The 22,507-nt window shown below is 37.1% G+C and overlaps 1 protein-coding gene across 1 annotated transcript in view; it reads right to left on the bottom strand.

Moving 5' to 3' along the window:
- Positions 1–1,147: 1,147 nt before the first annotated feature.
- The window catches only part of SLC26A7 (solute carrier family 26 member 7), a 66,012-nt gene continuing 44,652 nt past the window's right edge, over positions 1,148–22,507 (bottom strand). The window contains exons 11-19 of the mRNA XM_030445583.1: positions 17,199–17,305; positions 15,051–15,117; positions 10,213–10,350; positions 8,330–8,382; positions 7,293–7,297; positions 5,594–5,685; positions 3,682–3,736; positions 3,489–3,592; positions 1,148–1,183 (exon numbers count right to left, since the gene is read on the bottom strand). Coding sequence (XP_030301443.1) covers positions 1,148–1,183; positions 3,489–3,592; positions 3,682–3,736; positions 5,594–5,685; positions 7,293–7,297; positions 8,330–8,382; positions 10,213–10,350; positions 15,051–15,117; positions 17,199–17,305 — 657 coding nt within the window. The remainder of the gene's footprint in view (positions 1,184–3,488; positions 3,593–3,681; positions 3,737–5,593; positions 5,686–7,292; positions 7,298–8,329; positions 8,383–10,212; positions 10,351–15,050; positions 15,118–17,198; positions 17,306–22,507) is intronic.

Genomic DNA, 22,507 nt, shown 5'->3' with positions numbered 1-22,507 from the left:
GACGACTTTCAACAAGACAAGAGGGCATGGTCTTAAGTTGTGCCAGGGGAAATTTAGGTTAGATATTAGAAAGAATTTCTTTACGGAGAGAGTGATCTGGCATTGGAATGGGCTGCCCAGGGAAGCAGTCGATTCCCCGTCCCTGGAGATATTTAAAAAGAGACTGGATGTGGCACTCAGTGCCATGGTCTAGAAACCGCAACGGTGGTTCAAGGGTTGGACTCGATGATCTCTGAGGTCCCTTCCAACCCAGCCAATTCTATGATTCTATGATTCTATGTCACACAACTTACATGTCACTCCCTTGCCATCTCTCAGCTGCCACAGATGAAAACTGCAACACCAAATCACAGCTCAAATAGAAAATGCAGACTATGTTATAAAGGAAACAAGTTTTGGAAAAATATTACCAGTTTTTCCTCTTCAGTCTAGGCTATAGAATACCTGTGGCTTTGAAAATGTAGCAAATAATAACAATAAGTCATGAGAATGACTTGAGGGAGAGACAATCCAGAGCACTCAGCCAGAATATATCTGCCTTCTCTGAATATACAGCACTCCCACTGACCTTGGCAAGCATTAAAAAGCACACAAAACCAGGCACAAGAAATCATCAAATATGTCAGCTGTGATGTGATATTGTTATTGCAAATGGCTGTCTTGAACAGAAGAAGGGATAAGTAAAGCTGTTAGCAACAGAGTATGTACTGGTATATGGCTTTCTGCATATACTGTGTCAATTACAACACACAAAGGCTTTAAGAAAGCATAATGTCTTGTTATTCCATGCACAAAACTACAGATGCATGTTACAACTAATGTTACAATAGAAGGCTTCTAAAAGAATATACCTTACTGGTAAACACAGCACCTCATGCCTGCTTTCTAATAATTTGTATCTAAATGTATATAAAAATATGATATAAAACTGCTACAGAACAGTTGTATGAACATTCGCTGAGTGATGGCAGCTGAAATGGGTTTTTTTTTCTGAATGGCAGATCTGTCATTACTGAAAGTAGTAAATATATATGGCATATAAAAGATCATCTGTGAGATCTCCTGGAGAAAAAAGCTAAGGAGAAACCACAGTGTACTTAATTCTGAATAACAGCAGATCAAATTAGCCACTCTCAATGGGTCAACATCACACTTCACTCTGTTCATTGAACTTGCTGTAATTCTAAATTGGGAGAAACAGAAAAAAATATATATTAGAAAGTTTTCCTGAAATATAGTGTAAGGTTAACAGCTTAAGCCATGCTAGCTTGAAAATGCCACCATTATAAAGACTAATAAATCAAAAAGTTATTCATTAAGAGGATGAACTACAGAAAGCAACAGATGAGTTTCTTATCAACACAAAAATAAGAACTACAATATATTATCCTTGGAGGATGTAGATAAAACCACTTTTGCCTATCCAAACAGCATCAGAGATGAAAAGGAGCCATGAAGCCCTCTTGCCTCTACCTTGCTACGAATAAAAGACTATTTGCTGCTGTGGGCAGATGCTGAAATGTAAATCAGAATTAATCAATTTCCAAAATTCTCCAATTTCTCCACTTCCTCTGCTCTTCCTCTCCTCTCCTCTCCTCTCCTCTCCTCTCCTCTCCTCTCCTCTCCTCTCCTCCTCTCCTCTCCTCTCCTCTCCTCTCCTCTCCTCTCCTCTCCTCTCCTCTCCTCTCCTCTCCTCTCCTCTCCTCTCCTCTCCTCCTCTCCTCTCCTCTCCTCTCCTCTCCTCTCCTCTCCTCTCCTCTCCTCTCTCGGCCTTCCCACTCCCCTTCTCTATTCTTCTCTTTTATATCACATCTCATCCCACCCTATCCTATCTTGTCTTGTCCCTTCCCATCCCAACCTATCCCACCCTGCCCCATCCCATCCCCATCCTGCCTCTTCTCCTTCATGGAAACATTCAAAATTCTTGCTGATCCCAGCACCTAAAAAATACACAGGAAGAATACACAGACAGACTGTATTACAGTACAGTGCTGCTATTGCTGTCACATTACCTTTTTTACTCCTGTCCAGGTGTTAAACACAAGCAACACATTAAAAAAAAACCCCAAATCACATACTTGAATATTCTGCAGAGGCATCAGCAGCATATATACACTGTTCATATTAAGATTTAAAATTTGGAGCTGATTGCAAGCTTTATGGACTAATTCACTACTGCATGAAGCAAAGTTTAGATTCTCCTAGAAGGACTGGTTCCTAGAAAAATGGGTTTATGTGTTTTAACTCCCCCTTTTTCTATTCTTTCCAGAATCCATTTCCAGAAAATGCGAATGCTACTACATAACTATCTTACAAGAATGTTAAGAAGGTTAATTAAAGTCTATAAAGAATACAAACATTTTATAACACAACAATCATCCTCATTTATCTAATCAAACCCAGACAAAATATACAATAGTCATCCTCATTATTTTTGCCCTGCAGTTACTATTTCAGTAAATCATTTTTTGCAACAAAACTAAACATATTGTAAAGCTCTGAAGAGAACATGAACATATTTTTCTGGTCAATCCACTAGACCAACAGTGCCAACCTGACTTACCTGGATAAATTGATGGAAATTATCCATAGGCAACTCTAATTTAATTAGTAAAATATAAAGCAGAGGGGGAAAAATGCCAAGCCACAGACCATGATGAGTTTAATGTCTCTTGGAGAATGCTCTGGGCCAAGCTTCAGCCGTGTTTGAAATTATAAATAAAACCATGGGAAAGCTCAGTACTTGCAATGCACACTCAGTTACTCTGGGACTGCAGTGGGACAGGCTCACACTGCTTATGAAGAAAGGCCAGGTTTACAGCCTTTTAAAAAGAACTGAAAGAATTATTACTGAAAGAGGACTAAATATATGTTCAAGCCTCAAGCCTCAGTTTCTGAGCCAACCTTTTTTCTTCCTTCTCTCTTTAGCTCTCTCCCATCTTGTGCAAATCCTCTCCCCTTTTTCAGCTGGTGAGCTGACACAGCACACTGCAGTGCAGGGTAGAGACAAGCTTTTTGGCTAGAAAAAGAAAAATTAAGGAGCCAGAAGAAGATCGGAAGAGTGTGATGCTCCATGAAGAAGCTTTAAGCAAGTCAGGCTGAGGAACAAAGGAGTCCTGTTTCAGAAATGAGGAACTGGGTGGAAGTTAATTTGTCCCACTGAGAAGCTGTGTTAGGTGTTTCCAGCTGACTTCATGCGTTCCAGGGGAGAATGCAGCCAGATGAATGCACCAGCACACAGGGCTTCTAGAGCTAGTATAGAAGACTGAGGAGTTGCTGCTAAAGGAGAGACAGGGATGGGAAACCAGTGCTAGCAGGAAAAACCTCAGTAACTGCATAGGCTGAGGACAAGTTGCAGCAAATTGACAGATGAAAGATTTTTACACAGAAGTTTCAATGGGTAAATAAGATTTCTTTAGACTACAAAAATTTGCTGTGGGCATCCAAGAAGCCCTCCAGACTTCACCCACCCCTGCTGTGAATCTCACCCTGTGAATCTGAATGGCATCGATTGCTGAAGAAATAGATTCAAAGAAGACAGGATTTTCAGAGTCAAGATTTCCACCATACTGCATTGCTTTTATCAAGGAAGCTGCAATAAAACAAAAATATGAGCACTGATAAGATACTGAGGATATATAAACCATCATGTTAAAAATTTTACTGTAAGCTGATACTTGCCTTTGCAGTGTGCTAGTAACACATCAATGTGTCTGGTTTTACAGTCCATGAAAACCTATAGGTGTGAAAACGAGAAATTACAAAAACACAAAACAACCCCAACCCACCAAAACTGTTTAAAATACCAATAAAGACAAACACATGCAGAAAGAACATAGAGAAAATAGAGTAAAAAATGCTGCTGTGGAAGCTATACAGCTGGCAGCCACCAGAGTGAGCTCTTCTATAATGCAAACATCACAAACCCATACCAATTCCACACTCCCACCCCCCCCCAAGTGTCTAAGAATTAAATCTGAATTTGATTCATCAAATAGTTATGTATTTTCAATATGATTTGTAGGTGGGTTTTTTCCTAGTTCTCCTTTTTCAGTGCTTCCCCACCACCCCTCTACATCCTCATCTACCAGCCCACAAGGGCATGTGTCAGATTAGGAAATGTTTTTACTTTTTTTAGTTCTTTATTTGTTCTTTGAAAACGACATCAAAAATATCTTCACAGAGAATAAGTATAATTTATATATCATATAACTATTATGTTATATAATATATAATAAGCTAGAAAGTAAAGTGAAAATAATTTTAGAACTAAAGTAGGGCCACTTTTCTGGCAGATGTGGAACACACAAAGCAATCCATGTTTCAAAAAATGTTTATAGAGTCCATGTAAAGTAGAACAATTCTGAGTTAAAAGATTTAATGAGAGACACATGAAAATATCCCAGTTCTTAAAATAAATAAAAAACCTGCCCCAGTCTAAAAATCCCCCTTATTATAATCCAGCAATAATGGTGATAATTCGGGAAGGAGTGTAACAACAGGGACATGCTGAGGATGTTCCTCCTCTGGGTAATTTGGTTTTGGATCAGCCCTTTACTCAGAGGCAGCACTCCTGACCTGGGCACTTCACAGCCCACACTGAAATGACCTCTCACAATATTTTCAAACACTTTTTTGATATAAATTGTAGTTTTGAAGTGTCTAACGTCTTTTGGGTGGACCTAAAAGTCATCAGTATCATTTCATTTGTTTTAAACTCATGTTTTATTGAATGGCCATATTTTTGGAGGGGATATAAGAAAGAGTAACTCCCACTAACCTTATTTTTCCAGTTTCTTTTTTATTATGTCCTCGCCTATATATGTCATGATAATTTAGCATTTTTAAGGCAGCACCTACTTCACTGCTAATCACTGCAGTACCTTGAGAAAATGGTCATGAAAAGAAAAGGCCTGGGCTGATAACCAAGTTCAAATCTAGTCTTCTATCTTCCTTGGAAAAATTATATGTACCAAACTTTGCATACCCACTTAAATCTGTACCCATTACACAACTATTAAATGCCAGACCCAATGGAATCATAAGGTTCAGCTTTTGAGCATAATTTTTCATCCACTACATAGAAATGCTCATTACGTGGTTACTGGTTTGAGCCTTGTGGGATATCTCCTGCAATGCCTGAGGGATCCAGCCTGGTAGGTATGTAACCCACAGGAGAAAACATGGAGATCATTAAGACCTCCAGCTTAGCAGAAGCAGGAGATACAGATAAAATCACAGAATTAAAAGGTGAAATTTTAAAGGGGTTAATGTACACACGGCTTCACTGCAACTGACATAACTGAGGTGACAGGGCCAAGTAGAACCTAAACCAGGTTTAAAATTAAAAAAAAAAAAGTCACAAACTCACCTCCATTATATTCAGATACTTAAATATGTACTGAAGATCAACAAAAATCTTTCAAATTATTTTGTATAATTTTTTATATAAACACAGTGCAACTTAATACTAAATCTGTTTCTCTTTTCCATGAGTGACATTTAACCACTGATACAGGCAAGCTGACTTGCCAAGTAATTTGCAAGTGTAATTATGTTTCTATGTACAGAATATGCCTGATGTCATGAGTACCTGAAGCAGCACTGAGACTCCTGTGTAGTCAAAGAAATTCAGTCCACTGCAGTCTAATATCAAAACACATCGCTCACTCTGACAGGACTCACCTACACATTGGGTAAATGAAAAACTTTAATTAAAAGAGAGAATACTCAAGAAATACATATAACGATAATGATAACTCAGCCAAATAAACCCAAACTATCATAATAAAAACTTTACTAATATGGACTGGGATATCAGCCAAGCAAATGCCCTGTTTTAGAAGAACTGATGGACTTGCAGAGCAAAGGGATGAAGTGAAAACAGGACATATTCTTAGGGAGATGTTTTAGGCAGCAATAGTCTCTCAAGAATTGGAGTGTTTCTTCAGAGCTGAATTTCTAAACAAGTCAGGATAATATCTTGGCTTCTTTGGAAGAATTTACATGGGATACACAGAGAATATATCTTTCTTTTAAGTTCTGATATGACAATCATTACTGCATTTCTGCAGTACCTAAATGCTTGTCTGTGGCTTAACTCATATCTGCCCAGAAGGAAGAAAAATAAGTAAAAAGGAGTGCTTCATTGTTCTAAGGTTTTACTATGCTGTATTTTGTTTGCTTCATTTTTATATACTATGATGGACTAATACTAGAGAAAAAATTAAGTTGGTAAGATTTGCAAAAGTCTTATATTCATTCATCAACATCAGGCTATATCTGCTTAAACCAAGCACATTCTCTATTAGTATTTCCTGGCTTTCATAAGGGGAAAGCTAGAAAATAATGCACATCTTAATTACATTCCTCTGTGAATAAATATTAGTTACCACAAAAGAAAAAAAAAAGAAAAAAATAAAAGATGAACAAAAGGAATTCTGGATGGTTTAATCTGAATGGTTCTGACAGAGCAGAGGAAAAGATTTAGAACTCTTGAGAGGACTTAGACTTTCCCCAGGGTATAGATTTATAATGGTGCTAATTCCTTTCTGACAGCAGTGTGAGAGTCAGAGACTTTTGGACTTGCACCTCCAGAGATTCACTGTCTTTGTACTGTCCAACATACATTATTAGATACATGTGAAACAAAAATACAGAATTTAAAAGGAAACCTTATTCCTGACATTACTGTGCTGAAAATCCACAAAAGATTTATGGCATCTGTTAGGCTGTTCACTGTATTCTTTTCTATGCATCTCTTCTGCCTCTGGAACTAAAGAACTTTGTCCTTCTCCCTAATACTTACTCATGCCACCTTCCCAGCCAGCTGGCATCCAAAGTGCCATAGAGGCTGCCTGGCGTCTGAACAGGAAGCATGGAGACCTCCTCCCTCTCTGAACCAGTTGCAAGTGCAACAGCAGCTGTTTAATTTGGTGCTGATACAGACAAATGGCAAACTGGTGTTTCCCAGAAGAAGAAAGGAAAGATTTTGAGAAAGATAAAAGTTGCCACACTTTGAAGGATTACTGCTGCAAGGATTAAGGATTATGTCCTCCTTCTCCCCTCCTTCCTTAAAATTTGTGCTTCACATTTTGTTGGGTTTTTGGTTTTTTGTTTTTTTTACAGGCTTTTTTCTTTCTTTCTCTCTGGTTTTCACTCTAAAGCCCTCATGAAGAGTTGCCATAGACTGTTTGGTATAAAAACCAATAGAACATTTAAGTCCTCAAGGCTGGCTTGAGCAAATAGAAAAAAGGTCTTGTGCTGTCCATCACTTCTGTAACAGAAGAAACCAGCTCTTCCAAAACAAGATGGAAATATATCCTGGCAAGGACTTCACACACAAGGGGTGCTGTACACTCTTTTAGTATTTTACAGTTTAGTACTGTGTAGTCTTCAGTAGCCATTATCATTACATTGTGTTACAGCAAAGCAGGCTGCTACCCCCAAGTAAACTAAATACAGGAGTATCATAAAAATTTCAGAAGTCTAGTGAATTAATTTAAATGTTCAGACAACAGCCTCCAACTCAGATTTTGTACAGTGGCCTTAATGCTTATAAGTGTTTTTAATAAACATAGTGTTATAACTACATCCACAGTGAAGTAATCCATATAAAGTATCTCCTGAAAAAGGTTGCTGCAGCTCTTTCTTGGGAATGTATGTATTCTCATTTGATTTAAGTGTTATAAAATGTGGGAAGAGTGGAATTATCCAGCAAACCCTGTGGCTGGTTTGTTTCCTTTATTCTATATGGCATGGATATACTGCATAATATCCATGGCTACTATGTCACTGATAATTCAGTTGACATTTTCCGAGATGTTCTCCTAAGTGGCTTTAAAGATCACTGAGATTTAACATGGTTTTTTATTATCCTATTTTTACTCTTGCATGCTAATATTCAAGTCTCACCATGAGTGCAAAAAATCAAGATCAAAACTTATTAAAATGGTTCTTAGGCCTTTGCCTGAAGATCAGTCAAGGCAGTAAAGCAGGGAGTTATTCCCCTACCTGTGCACCTATCCCAGCACATACACATTGGTTTCTGTGGAATAAGCAAGGACTCCTGCAGAAAAGGTATTTTCATGGGTTCCCCAGTTTTGAAATCTTAAAAAGTTAGTCAAAACCAGAATTAAAATAGGACCCATTAGGCCAAGGTTAACAGAGTTTAACACAGTTTATCATTTATCAGCCACTGAATGTTTGGTCTAACTGAAAATATTAGTTTCCAGACAACTTGAGTTCACCTAGAAACAAGCAGACAAGTGTGGACCAATTTGCAGACTTATATTCATCTTGGTTTTAATGTAATTTATAGATAATAAACTCACCATGACAACTTCCATTGGACAATGAACAGAGCAATGTGTTTTGTTCACACTGAAATAAAAGCAACAAACTATTAACATAGCAAGGAAAACTAGCCCAGTGCATGGTAATCAGAGAAAACCAATGCAATACATAAGAATTCTGCTTCTCAGTATCAAAGTTAAATTTTCTCCAAAATCATATTCTAGGCAACAGCCTATTGGATAAATAATATACGCTGAATATGTTTCTCAGTATTCTTCTAAAGTTACACCAAACTGGTATTTCACATTTCTTTTTAGATGACTCAACCTCTGTCATGTTGGGATTCACTATAAAGCAAGTTATGAACGTGGTGCTTTCGAGAAAGCAGAGGTTGTTTATTAAGTGATTAAAAGATGGAAAATATGTTCTTTAAAAGATAAAATCTAACCAGGGATTTTATAAAATTAATTTTTGATTTATTTTCTACTTGCTGCAATCTCATCTGCCATACTAATATTAAAGTGAGAGCATTTTTGACACATAAATTTATTAAAGAATTACTTTTATCTGGAGAATTTTTTAATAATTATTTCAATATGAATGTTATCAGTCAAAATATGCTTTAGGACCAGAAATACAGCTCAGAAACAACATTCAAAGTGCAATGTTTTACATTCCCTTTATGGGCTACAGAATAAATCTTTATTCCGCACACATGCACACACACACACACACAAAACCAAAAAAAAACCCAAAAAAAAACCCAGCAAGGGATTGAAGGTATCTATACTGTCAAGTACCCTAGAGAAGAGGCAAAGGTTAAAATTTTCTTCCTAATCTATATATAAACTTATTAAATTGTTTCACAATTTAATTCCATGCAAATCCCAAGTAAGTTCTCTCTGACTGGGTGTTTGTTTTCACATTAACCCAAATCGGTTTCTTAGCATTGCTAAGAAAAAAAAAGCAGCACAGTTTTTGAGCTGCATTTCTGAACAATGAGAAGAGGCCACCCATCAACGTAGGTATGAGCAGAGCTCTTGGTGGCAATTGTCAGTGGATGTGGGATACACACATTGCTGAACACTGTCTTAACAAATTATTGAAGAAACAGCTGTGATTTCTCAGCCCAATTTGACAAACCAGATGAAATGACCTACAGGAAGCATTATATGGTGTTGGAATGTCTTCATTGTAATGACAGAAAAACAACAAAAATTTTTTTTTTCCATTTTAGGGAGTGTTGTAGGAAGCTGCAATAGTTATGTGAAAATAAAGAAAACCCTAGGCTTTCAGAGGTATCTTCAAAACAAGGGTATACATCAGCTGTATACTGTTTATTTTTCCAATACAATCAGTGTAGAAAACAAAACCCAAACACTATCTTTGATAAAAACCTTAGCCAATATGTGTCTTCTTCCTAATTCTAGAATTATTTATGGTTAGAAACAGAAATTGTGCCTTGTCTTTCATGGCTTCATCTCCATCAAAAGAATAAGATTTTATTGAAGCAAATTTGTAGTTATTGTCTTTTTAAAATCACAGCTTTATATCATCTGAAGTTATGCAAGTTCTGCCAAAAATTTTGAAGAATATTGGATCACTGCTTTATTGTCTCTAATGGGATCATATACAGAAATAGTAGAGACATCATTTTCAAGTAATAGAATCATAGAATCATCATGATTGGAAAGGACCTTCAAGATCAGCAAGTCCAACTGTCAGCCTTACACCACTTAACCAATAAATCCACATTGAATCTGATTATGATAAGAATTAACTTTATTCTATTCTAAAATAATGATTTGCAATATTATGTTTTATATCTTTTCTGATTTGGTCTCCACAAAATTCAAGGAAAGAATTGTTTACTTCAATACTGTCACCATGATTGCTGAACCACATGGCTCATCCTACCTTGTTTCCATCTTCACATGCCTGGCTGCTCATGCTGTCCTTCTGGATTATCTTTAGCAAGTCAGCATGAAATTTCCTGGCATTCAGAAAGACCAATGGGTTGCAGACTGAAACTATCTTTACCTGTTTTAATGATTCCTGGGGAATAAAACAAACATGATGCTTAAAATATTATCTTGGGTTTGCAGAACATAAAACAAACTAATTTCTTCAAAAGTCCCAAAAATTCCTGTAAATCAGTTCAGAAGGAGCTTTTGACTGTAAGAGTTATTTAACAGGCAACTTTATTCATCAGTCTTCACACACAACTGAGGTAAAAAAGGAAACACAAGAAACTAAAAGGAAAATTTTTCTTTATTCAAGTTAATATGAAAGACAAATCATATTCATTATGATTCATAATACTAAAAACTACTATCTGGTGAATGAGAGTTGGTATGATCCCCATGGGCAAGATAGGTTTGCGGACAGGGAATATCTGTTATTCGAAATACACATATATTGGAAAAATTACACAAAGGCTTGGGCCACACATTACAGGTGATTTGGGAAACACTGGAAATATCTCAGCTGACTGAAGCTGACTTTAGTACAACAGAGATATTTCTCCATGGAAATGCTTAGGTAAGCAGATCCCGAAAAGCTTGAGTGACACATTTAAATCTTTGCCAGCACATACCTACAACCAACACAATAAATAACCTACAAAAGAACCATCAGCTGCCCAAGAACATGTCTCTTCACTTCCTTAAATAACTATCAATCAGTTCAGCTGGTACATTCAAAGAAACTGTGAAGCTCAAAACACAGAAGTTATGCAGCAGAATGATTTGTGAAGGACACCAGATAAAGGTCAGAAACCCCTGGGTATCACTGGGGACCATTTTCCACAAAACAAGCCCTATGTGTCTCATTCTCAAGTGGATTTATAAAGCATTTTCAAAAGCAAGTAAAAAGATTTATATATAAATATATTAGATAGCAGCAATCACAAGATCAGTTGAAATACTGGGTACACAGGTAGGTAGAATGAAGTTAATTCTACCAAACTCTCCACTTTAAGCAGGTTAAAAATGGTGTTTGTCATCTCCATAGGAAAAAATCTGTCTGAGACAGACTGAATTGAACATGGAGCTACTGTTCTTGCTGCTTTGGTTTCTGCTGATTCTATTTCAGATCTGAGGAATAGTCTGCTGGCCAGTAGGGTCTTGCACTTTGCTAGTTGTACTATTTGTTCCAGTAAAAGATATTACATCTATTTATAAATTTCCTCATTTATAACCCAATAAATAACTGTATTAAGCTCATCTAGTGCTGTAAACAGGAGTAAGAAGGATAATGTATAGCCTGCAAAAGTTAGTAGATTGTAAAAACGTTGGTAAAAGTTACCAATATTTTCAGTAGCATTTTCTAATTTTTCTAGTTGATGAGCATGCATGGAACTAGAGAATCTGAAATAATCTCAGTAACACTGTTCATCAGCACCTGTTGCCAAAAATAGGATTAATTTGCAAAAATTAATAGGGTTTATTTGCCTTTCAGGCATGTATTTTATGGAAGATGGGAATCTCTAGGTTACATGAGAAAGTTCAGAGCATTCTCCTTCCAGCTGAGAGGAAAAGAAGATTCTTGCACATAATCCCTGACCATTGTACAGCAATTATTCCCACTGGGCATTTTTCCATGCAAAACTTGGTATCACTCATTGTCATCTTCAACAGCCTCACAAAAACTTTGCCTACTTTGAAAGAATGACAACAGAGTAGGAGACACCTATCTATGGATTTTAATGAGCGAAGATTGCAGCTGACAATACTGCAGCTCAGGCTGTGAGGGCAGACCAAGAGATCTGATTTCAAGAAGTTCTCTGAGAGGATTTCAGTCCATGAAAGTGCTATATGCAATGAAGTAGCCTATCACTAAGTGCAGAAAGGGGTTTGAATACTGCAAATATCCATTTGCTACTAAAATAAAATATCTGATTCATGTGAGTATCAACTGTCAAAAATTAACTACTTGTGACAGCAGGTAATGGGAAGTAAAAACAAAAAATTTGCAAGATAATACAGGTTTGAAAAGCTTCTGTTATTCCTAACAGAAGTCAGAGACATGTTACAAGGTCACAGTCAAATGTAAGTGAGTGGTGCTGACACAGACAATTTTTTAAGTAGTTCAAAAAAAGTGTGGGTTTGCATTGAAGATCCACAGTTCTCCCAACAGACCTTCAGACAAAGCAGGGATGGAAAGCTCCACCACAAACTGCTCAAACTACCTCCTTATTGTAGACTGCAATTCCCACTTCTGGGAACCAGACCGTCTCTCGGACACCACCACAGTGACCATCATACAGCCTAAGGAAACATTCCAAACATCCTCAGCTGAGGCAATGAACCCCAAACTATGTACAGGGACTTTGCACAATTTACCTATGAATGGGATTGTGGTAAATATCACATCACCAACATACCTTGGTCAGTCAAGGGGCGAAGCCTAACTGGCAATTCAAATAGCTAAATTCATATGAAAGAAAACTATAATATAAGGGCAAAACAAAAGGCAATATATGCTTGAAGGGAGAAATACTCTGACATCCCACAAATTCCCTTAAAACAAGGCTATACACAGCTTCATGAGGAGAAAAATGGGCACTTTGGCGCCATAGCAAAACTGCAAGTGGAAGATGAAAACCAAAAACAGGAGAAGTGACATGCAAAGATGTGATATACAAGATCTACAAGATATACAAGATGTGATATACATGCCTGTGGTATACAAGAAGTTAGCAAGCTTCCATAAATTCAAATTCAAAAACCTGAAAAGCTCAAACCATAAGGCCAAATCAAGGAGATGGCAGACTTAGGTGAATTTTTTGTCCAGGATGGGCAAGGACAACTCTGCTTAATTTGGTTCACTTATTCCTGGTTCTGGTTTGGTTCTAGCTCATTTATTAATAGGAACAGTTGATAGAAAATGGACTTCCTCATTGCCCTGACCTTGATAAGAAAGAAAATTATCTCAGGTGCCCCTTATCAAGATACTGGCAATTGCCCCATGCACTCTGCACACATTGCCTTTGCTTGGGAAAGAGTTCAGTTCAGTGAATGGCAGTGATGAAATGTGTTTCACATAAGATTCTAAGTACCCTCTTGACTTTTTTTCCACATTAAAGAGTCTTTTCTCCTACAAACCCTACAAATCCACAGACCTTAATGGCAGGGTAGATCATTAAGCTTGCATACTTTCATGTTTAAAAGTCCTGTTGTTTATGTTTAAGCTGTCATTTACCAGAGGAACTTGGATCAGTCTAACATTCATACATGAAAAATTACTCTAAATGCCTGCTGCAACCCAGTGACTGTAAATTCAATTAAAGGCATGTTTCTAAATCCTAAAAATATTTTTCTTCCTTGTTTTGTGTAATAAGCTCTTGAGCAATTTGCTTTCTTAACAAAATGCTATTTTCCCCACTGTCTGCAGACACTAGCTTGTTATTACTTGGTTACTGGCATTAATCTTAATGACTGAGGAAAAAAAAAAGCAGGGGAGCTTGACAAAAAGAAACAAAGGGATTTGTACAAAATAATTTATGAACTGATATGAAGAAAAGCAGACAAATCAAATTTCATTTACTCATCCTTGACAAAGTTACTCCAACATTTTTCTTAAGAATGAAAAGTGATATAATAACTGACAGCTGAGCCAGTCTCAACAAGTGTTTTTAATTCACATTTCATAGTCCTTTCCACTCTCAGGTACCTATCACTACACTATTGTTTAGCATGCCAAAACAGTAAAAGACCCTGAGCCAAGTACAGATTTTGAGCCCAAGATAGATCTGATGTAAAACATTTGCCAGAAAACATAAATTCTTCTGAAGAGAGCTCCTTAATGGTGAGGCAATAACTGCTGAGCATGTTGCTTGGTGATACATAAAACCCTTTAAAGCATTAGGAAAGGAAAGACGACATAGAAACTGCCATGATGGAGAAGGCAGAATGTCCTAATAACAGGATTCTGTGTTGAAAGGGCACATGGTTCTACTTCTGTCTTGGCTGCTGACCTCCCCATCTCAGAGGAGGGAGTTCACCTCTCTGGATCATTACCCTTCTCATCTTACCATAGGCCTGACCACAAGGCATCTTTGATGATAATTGCAATGAAAGTAACCAAAAGAATTTAAAACCTCTGACCGGTAGGTTTAAGTTTGTAAGAAGCCAAATTTTAAAAGTACAGTCTTTCAGAGAGATTATTCCATCTTATTCCTGTGAGGGTACCCTTGTTTGGGGATAGGATGGTGAGATGGGTGAAACAGCCTGTCCCTGCTTCCCCAATCACAAGGTGTTAGAGGAAGAAATGGGGTCAGAAATGAGATTGTGGATACTGAGACTATTAAAGGACATATAGAAAATTGGGAAATCTGATAAGAATATACAGATCACTACGGTCTCTTCAGGTGGGCCTTGCCTTTGATGTCAAGAGATTTTTCTTAGACTGAGGGACTAGGAAACTTTTACAAAGATCATTTCCTAATTAAAAGCAACAGATAAACTGAGATAGACAGATCTAAGAGGACTTGCCTAACTTTGCAGACCATCAGTAAAATATTCCCATTTCTGATGCCCAGAATAGTTTTGTGTTTACTAGGTCACCCTGGCTTTAAATTTCAGGTGGTTATTTCAGAAAAATGTTCCCTTGACTCACTGATTAGAATCTGGTAATCAGCTAGAGAAAAGAAACAAATCTGATTTAGCACAATTTAAAGAAAAACAAAAAACCAACCAACCAAACAAAAAAACCCCCAAAAACCCAAATAACTCAACCATCAACATTTAACTTACACAAATATCTTCTGCTTTGTATTTGCATTCCACTTCTTTCACATTTTTCAAATTCAGTGTCTTTGCTCTGTAATTAGTAGACAGAGGAAATCTGTAAGGCTACCATCAGTAGTCTTTAACAGAAACAGGAAGAAGATATATATCAACACTATATCATAGAAGTTTTTAATTGCAGTGATGGAAATTTCTGCTAAATAAAATCTTGATTTTTTTATTTTGTTCTTCTTTTATAGGTGGCCAGAGAACTCTTATCAAGTCAAAAATAGCTAATATATAGCCACAGAGGTTGAATTAATATTTTTTTCCACCTGCAAAATCATATTGTAAGGAAGGGGGGGGGAAAGATACTGAATAGATACTGGTCATGAAGACTAAGGGTGATTTATTTGTCATTAATTTTGATGCCTCTCTCTATGATGAAGCAGAGCATTGCACTCTAGCTCTCAAAGTGGGAAACTTAACTGGAAGTCAGTACCCCTCTGCTCCCTACACAGTCAGGGGAAAAAGAAAGTTTCCTTGGAAAGGCAGCTTAGTTTATGATGAAACTTCTTCTGCATCACATCTTTTCCAGGAAGGATGTAACTGCAGTACAAGAAGACTACAAAACCAGCTACATCTGAGCTCCGTGCCTAATGCTAGGCAATGGAAACAGTTCCAGAATACAGACATGTAATAGATGTGTCAGTCTGTGAGGTGTATTTGTAGGTACTGGAGTTGGTTAAATGTGGCTTGCAAAAATCAGCAAAAATCTCCTGTTTGCATAAATTGAGCTGTAGCTGCTGCTGCTTTTAATACACTCTGATATGTAACAGGTACCGTGTTTGATACTCTGGCATTTGAACAGAACCTTCCCAGTAAATCACCTACAGCATTTTCTTACTACTCTTTTTACCCACAACTGACTTCATGTTCTCTTGCTAACCTCCCGTGCACAGCACAGGTTGTAAGGCTGTGAGCCCATTCAATCTCTTTACATTCTAATGGATAATCAAGTGCAACCTGACTGGAGGGCACAGAAATCACTGGGAAGAATCTCATTTGCTTTAATTAGTGCAGGTTTAGACTGAGGTCTCTTAGATCAGACAATAAAAGATGTTTTGTGTCGGGTATCTCTCCTTTTATGCTGCTGCAGAACATCAGACAGCAAGGCACAGAGTATAAACCCCATGAAAACTTCCCTTTTCCCTTACTAGCAGGATTTATCAAAGTTTTGGTTTGCTGAGTAGCAAATGGTTACCAAAAAAGTACTGATTAATTCAAGCAAAAACCATCTCTGATAATTTGTTAGAGCTATTTTCACTCTACAATTTTATAAGAGCTATGCACAAATGATTAACATCACTGACTTTAGCAGTTATTTATAATGCACTTAATTTGAGGGGGATTCAATGTTCATGGAAACAACTTCTTGCAAGCTGCAAGTAATTTTCAGGACTGGTGGGCTATGTATTAATTTTGTAGCACAAAATGATCATGAACCTCAACTGATACTTCCCTTTACACAAAATTCAAAGTAGCTACTGCAATATATGAAAAAGAATATAGGAATTTGTGTTCACTCTGGTTTCTTTGTCCTGGGTTTTGCAATTCATACATAGAATTTATAATGTACTTTCCATTAGACACTAGAATATTTAGGCTGTCCTGCTTTATTAAGATGTGTCAGCAGTGCTAATGGCAATTATCAGCTCCCATGCAACATAAGATCTAAGAGTTTGTAGAGGTGCTTAGCTACTAAGGCTTGCCAGATGTATTTTCTCCATCGGAAACAAATAAGTATCTAATGGAAAAAATAATAATGTTATTGATTTCTTGCTATTTCTTATGCTTATAATTTCTTATATCTTATATCTATTTCTTATAATCTTACTCTTGATTTCTTATGCTCACTTTACTTAATGAGTCATAGACATTAGAAAAATCCCAAAATAATCACTTCATGTGAAATGTATAAGAGATCCTAAACCTACAGTAAACCTACAGCACAGGTGTGACTTTTCCTCCTGAACTGTCATTTTCTGCAACTAAAAACCTAATGTTTCATAGTGAAATTTAATATATTGTATGGCTACACTGACAGTGAAGCAATGTGCCAGAAAGAAGACATAACAATGTGCTAATAGAACATTTCAGGAAGTTATTTCTTACCTGGGGAAGCGGAAAATCACAATTACTACAGTGCAGACAACACCATACAACAGCCCCACGTTAGCAGCAAAGCAAATTGTAAACACGTAGGTACTGACCCATATGCTCTTTGAGGAGAGAAACAGAAAGAGGTGATTACTTTTAATTGTTGTAACAATGTACATCCTGTGAATCACAAATAAAGACTTTTTGAAATTAACAGTTTCTCAGAGGTAAAAATTTTGATCTTTGAACTGACAAATATTGAAGATTTTTATAGTGATTAAAATAAGACCAACCCATGGGGAAACACAAATAGCAAGGCACTACAAATCCCAGTGCTCACAGAGGTTCCTTTCCAAGTTACTAAAACCAGCACATGTAGTTGTGTTAACAGCATGATTCAGAATTAACTCAGTTGTTTTCTAAAATCTATGTTTTCTTTTTCACATTGCAAGTATTTGTCACCTTCTTCACTGCACACGAGGTACTCTAAACATTACATACAGAGAGCTCTTCTCCCACTAATTGTATGAGTGGAAATTATTATTTTCAAAGAGGTTAATTAAAAGTGGTATTTATCAGAGTACAGCTGTTCAAACCAACCCTATAACAAATAAAAATTGCTGGGGAATTAATTACTTCACATGGAAATTGCGAGATTTCATATTACTTCTTCATCTCTCAATACCTGAGTAATAAAAGCTTGGATTAATTTTAAATACAATATAAAAAAACTCTAAAGAAGCATATCTGAAACAGAAGTAGTTTTGAAAAGGAATTTAAAATATAAAAAAAATAAATTATTTTAACTTTTAAAATATTTGCTAAATTATATTTTAAACAGAAACAATCACTTATATTTTCATACTATAATGATGTGCATGGTTGAGAGATATCCAGATTTTACAATTAAAAGGAGAAAGGTACAAATTATTTGATTTTTTTTATACCAACATACTATCAGCACATATTTCTTTCTTTCTTTGAGGGAGCTTTAAACAGGGGCTGTACCTAATCTTTATTTAAAACAAAAAGAAAAAAAAAAGTGTTAAAGGTGAAATGGAAAGTATTTGCACTGTTCTGGATATACTGATCTCCACAGGTGCATTTCAACAATCAGAGTGATTTATTAATGTTTGCAGAGGAACAGGTCACATTACACTGGCACAATGAGTGTTAAAATTATCCTTTCTGATGCTTTCACTTAGCTCAGGAAAGTCAGAGACAATAGAGTACTTTCAGCCTGAGCACAGGAATTTTGCTTGAGCAGATTTCAGAACTGCTATTTTATTAATTTAAAATGTCAGACTGTAGTAATTTGTGCTTCACAGAGAAACTTCCTCCTCCCCCATCTTCAAAATTTTAAACTTCTGCAAGAGGTTTTGCTGTCTCTTCAATGGTGCAGCTGCTTAACCTCCAGTTATATTTTATGACATATCATAAAAATAGTTGTGTATATATTTGCAAAGAATGCCTTTGAAAGTAACAAACATTGACCTTCTGAATAATCAGTGAGAAAGTAATGCTAAGATTAACAAATCTGTTTGTACAAATATATATTAAGTGTACTCACTGGACGTGAAAGGACTAATAGAAGTACTACAAAGCTGAAGTTCACAAGGGAACAAGAATTGGTCCATCCTGAATAATCTGAATAATTGGCAGTGCCTCAGATTAAGCAGTGTGCTTCAGCTGCAGACCTGAGCCTCATTGCATTTCACTAAATCACTGTTGTAAGACCTGCAAAAGTTTTCAATCCCAAAATAAAACACAAAGCATGAAAACCCAAAACAAAGTCCACATAGGAAGAATCAAAGCCAAAAATGGTCTTGAGGAGGAGGACTGGGGGTTGTTGTTGGACCAGAAGCTTAACAGGAGCTGAAGATGTGTGCTTGCAGCTCAGAGCTAACCAGGTCCTGGGCTGCATCAGAAGCAGCACAGACAGACAGATGAGGGAGGTGATTTTCCCACTCTGTGCTGCTCTTGTGAGACCTCACTCAGAGTACTGTGTCCAGGTCTGGAGTCCCCAACATAAGGAGGACACAGAGCTCCTGGAATGTGTCCAGAGGAGAGCCACTAACATGATCAGAGGGCTGGAGTACCCTCCTGTGAAGACAGACTAAAGAAGTTGGGGTTGTTCAGCCTGAAGAAAAGGAGGCTCTGAGGTGAACCTAGAGTAGCCTTCCAACAAGGGGACCACAAGGAAGCTGGAGTAGGGATTTTTACATGGGTGTGTAGTGAGAGGACAAAAGGAAATGGCTCAAAACTTGAAGACAGGAGATGTAGGTTAGGTATTAGGAAGAAATTCTTTAATTTGAGGGTGGTGAGACACTGGAGCAGGTTGCCCATGGAAGCTGTGGGTGGCCCCTCCCTGGAAGTGTTCAAGGCCAGGTTGGATGGGGCCTTGAGCAACCTGGTCTGGTTGGAGGTGTCCCTGCTCATGGAGGGGGGGTTGAAACTAGAGATCTTTAAGGTCCCTTCCAACCCTAGCCACTCTATGACATATTCTGTGATGATGTTAAAGCACTGCTGAGTACTTAGAAGCCTAGTGTCTCATATCATAGCTATAACTGGATACTGCAATTGTTGTAGGGGATAAGCCAAAACAATCTTATCCTCGTCTGTCAATCATCTTGTCAGTGTTTGTACTGGCCTGGAGTCAGTACTTTTTTATGCAGTGTAGCAACAAACTTGTAAAAAGAATTTATGTTGATCTGGTAGACTTGTTTTTAATTCATGCATTTTCACAACATTCAAATAAAGAAGCTGAAAAAAAATATCAGTTTTCTGCAGCAACTTACTTTACAATGGTTATTATATACTCCAGAATAGAGAGAATCTAATCACTCTTCAAATCTCAGAAGTAATATATTACAGGTACATGTTATTCTCAGAAGTCAAAAAAATAGTTCAAAATATGCTTGTAATAATTTTTAGAAAAATCTGAAGAGGGAGAAAAGAACCCAAGTAGGAAATATGGATTTATATGTAAATCTGCTTATCTCAGAAAGTATAGGAAGCATTGTGACTGTCTATATAGCAGTTGCATCTGAAATTCTGTGGGCAGTGTGTTTCCACGTAGATCATTTCATAAGGTTACACATCCAGTGCTGTGGAGAGTGTGAAATCATAGAATATAAACATAGAATCATTAAGAATGGAAAAGAACCTCTAAGATCATCAAGTCCAATTGTCAACTCAACACTACCAACCAACTAAATCATACACTTAAGTGCTACATCCACAAGTTTTTTGAAAACCTCCAGGACAATGACTTCACCATATCCCTAGGCAGCCAATTCATATACTTGACCATTCTTTCTGTAAAGACATTTTTCCTAGTACTAAATCTGGACCTTCCCTGGTGCACCTTGAGTCCTTTTCCTCTCCTCCTATCACCAGATACATGGGAGAACAGACCACCTCACTGCAGCCTCCTTACAGGTAGTTGTAGAGAGCAATGGGGAACAGATGGGAACAGAGATGGGAACCGTAAGTGAAGTGAAGAAATAATGGGTGAAGTGGGAGAATACTCTCTGAGCCACTGGCTAAACAATGCAATACTAAGATATTATCACATTAAATGTTTCTGCTGCAGATTATAAACTTCCTTTTTGTTGTTGCAAGCTGAGAAGAAAATCAGCTATTGCCTGTATGGGTAGAGTGCATTTCTCTTGGCATTAACTATCTCTTGCACAGATTTTTACAGCTGGGTGAACTGTCAATATTCCCACAATAACCAACAGAGGTCTGCTTAACCTCTGAAGAGAATTTAAGATTCAGTTCACCTGACTACTACCTGATTATGCTGCTACCTACTCAAGAAGAGGCGAATCATTCCCTCACACCACTTGACTGACCAGCTTTGTACTGTCCATAATATGAGATGTGATGACTTGCTCAGATACAGAGGTCTTTGCTGAAGTAACCAGCAAAAGAGGACTCCTACAAAAGCCATGTACATTCAGGGAGCAATGCCCATGCCTTGGCAGACAAGATGCTGGAGTTCAGGACAAGACTCTGATTCTAGTGAGGCTGCATAGGATGCCCATGCTCCCACATCCTTATGCAAATGACTGATGTGTGCATACATCTTCAGCACACCTTTCATCACAACTTAAGATTCAAGTGCTGAAAAGAAGACCACTACAACCACAAAGCAGGAACTGCTTAATAGTAAAATGTTATGGTAGTTCTTTTATACAAGTTTTCACAAGCATTCCATAAGCAATGGTTGAGAAGGTAATTATACAGACCACGCTGGAGACAGACAGACTGATATAAATATTATTTTTTAGAAAGAATGTGCATGGCAATTATACTTGCAATAGATAAGGCATTTCTAAATTACCCCCCACCCCACTGAGATTAACTGCAGCAAACCTAATACAACTCAGGGTAGCATGTTCACTAATGAGGGAAGTATAGAAAATCTCCCTAGCATGTCATAAGCTGGAAGCATTCGCATAAAATTATTACCACAGAAGAGGCAGCTTCTTACTCTTTGGAAAATTGTCTATCTAGAAAGTGCTCTCTCATGAATCAGGGCCCCCATGTGATGAATATGAACTTCACCAGAAAGAAGTTCATCTCCATTGTGAGGATAATATGTTAAAAGTACTAAAAATACATAAAATTGCATCAGTGAGCTCCAAAATTCCATGGAAAACATTCCCTGGGCACTTACTCCAGTTTATCTTGACTCTGTGTCTTAGAAACTCACACTGGCAAGATCCTGGAGGACACTTGCCAAAATGAAGACCCTCCTCTTTGAATCTACTTTATTTGCTGAATTAGTAGCATTTTTTTACATTCTTATATTTTAATATATGTGCATACACTTGAAGTTCATACATCCATAACTACATCTCCCATTGTTGCACCATGCAGGGAATATATAATTATTACCATAAATTTTCCCATTGTTTCTGCTTCACAAGTCAAGTGTAGAACTTAGCTCTGCCTCAGCTGTGGTCATTTCCTGGCAAAGTCATTTGTACAATTTAAAAGTTTTATTTTCTTTAAATGCCATGATATTTCTCTGTTAAGTACCCCAAATCTCTGTTATATAATTAACTTGTAAAAATAATCCTTCCTCTCTTGTCATTTTTTACTTAAAGGATTACTTTTTGAAATACTTTTCCCTCAACTTTTGTGACTTTCAAGTCCAATAGTTAACAGAAAAAGAACATTTTTCTTTAGCAGTCCACTACCAGGCAGCAGTTTTTGCCTAGTTTAACTGTCTGCAGCTCATCAAGGATGTTCAGCCTTAAAAACAAGAGTTAAGAACTTCACTGGTCTTTCAGTTGCTACTAGGAGAGTGCACA

The sequence above is a fragment of the Calypte anna genome, chromosome 2 (assembly GCF_003957555.1).
Source record: "Calypte anna isolate BGI_N300 chromosome 2, bCalAnn1_v1.p, whole genome shotgun sequence".
Taxonomy (NCBI): Eukaryota; Metazoa; Chordata; class Aves; order Apodiformes; family Trochilidae; genus Calypte; species Calypte anna.
Note: the sequence above shows the minus strand (reverse complement) of the source record. Positions and strands in the feature narration are given on the sequence as shown.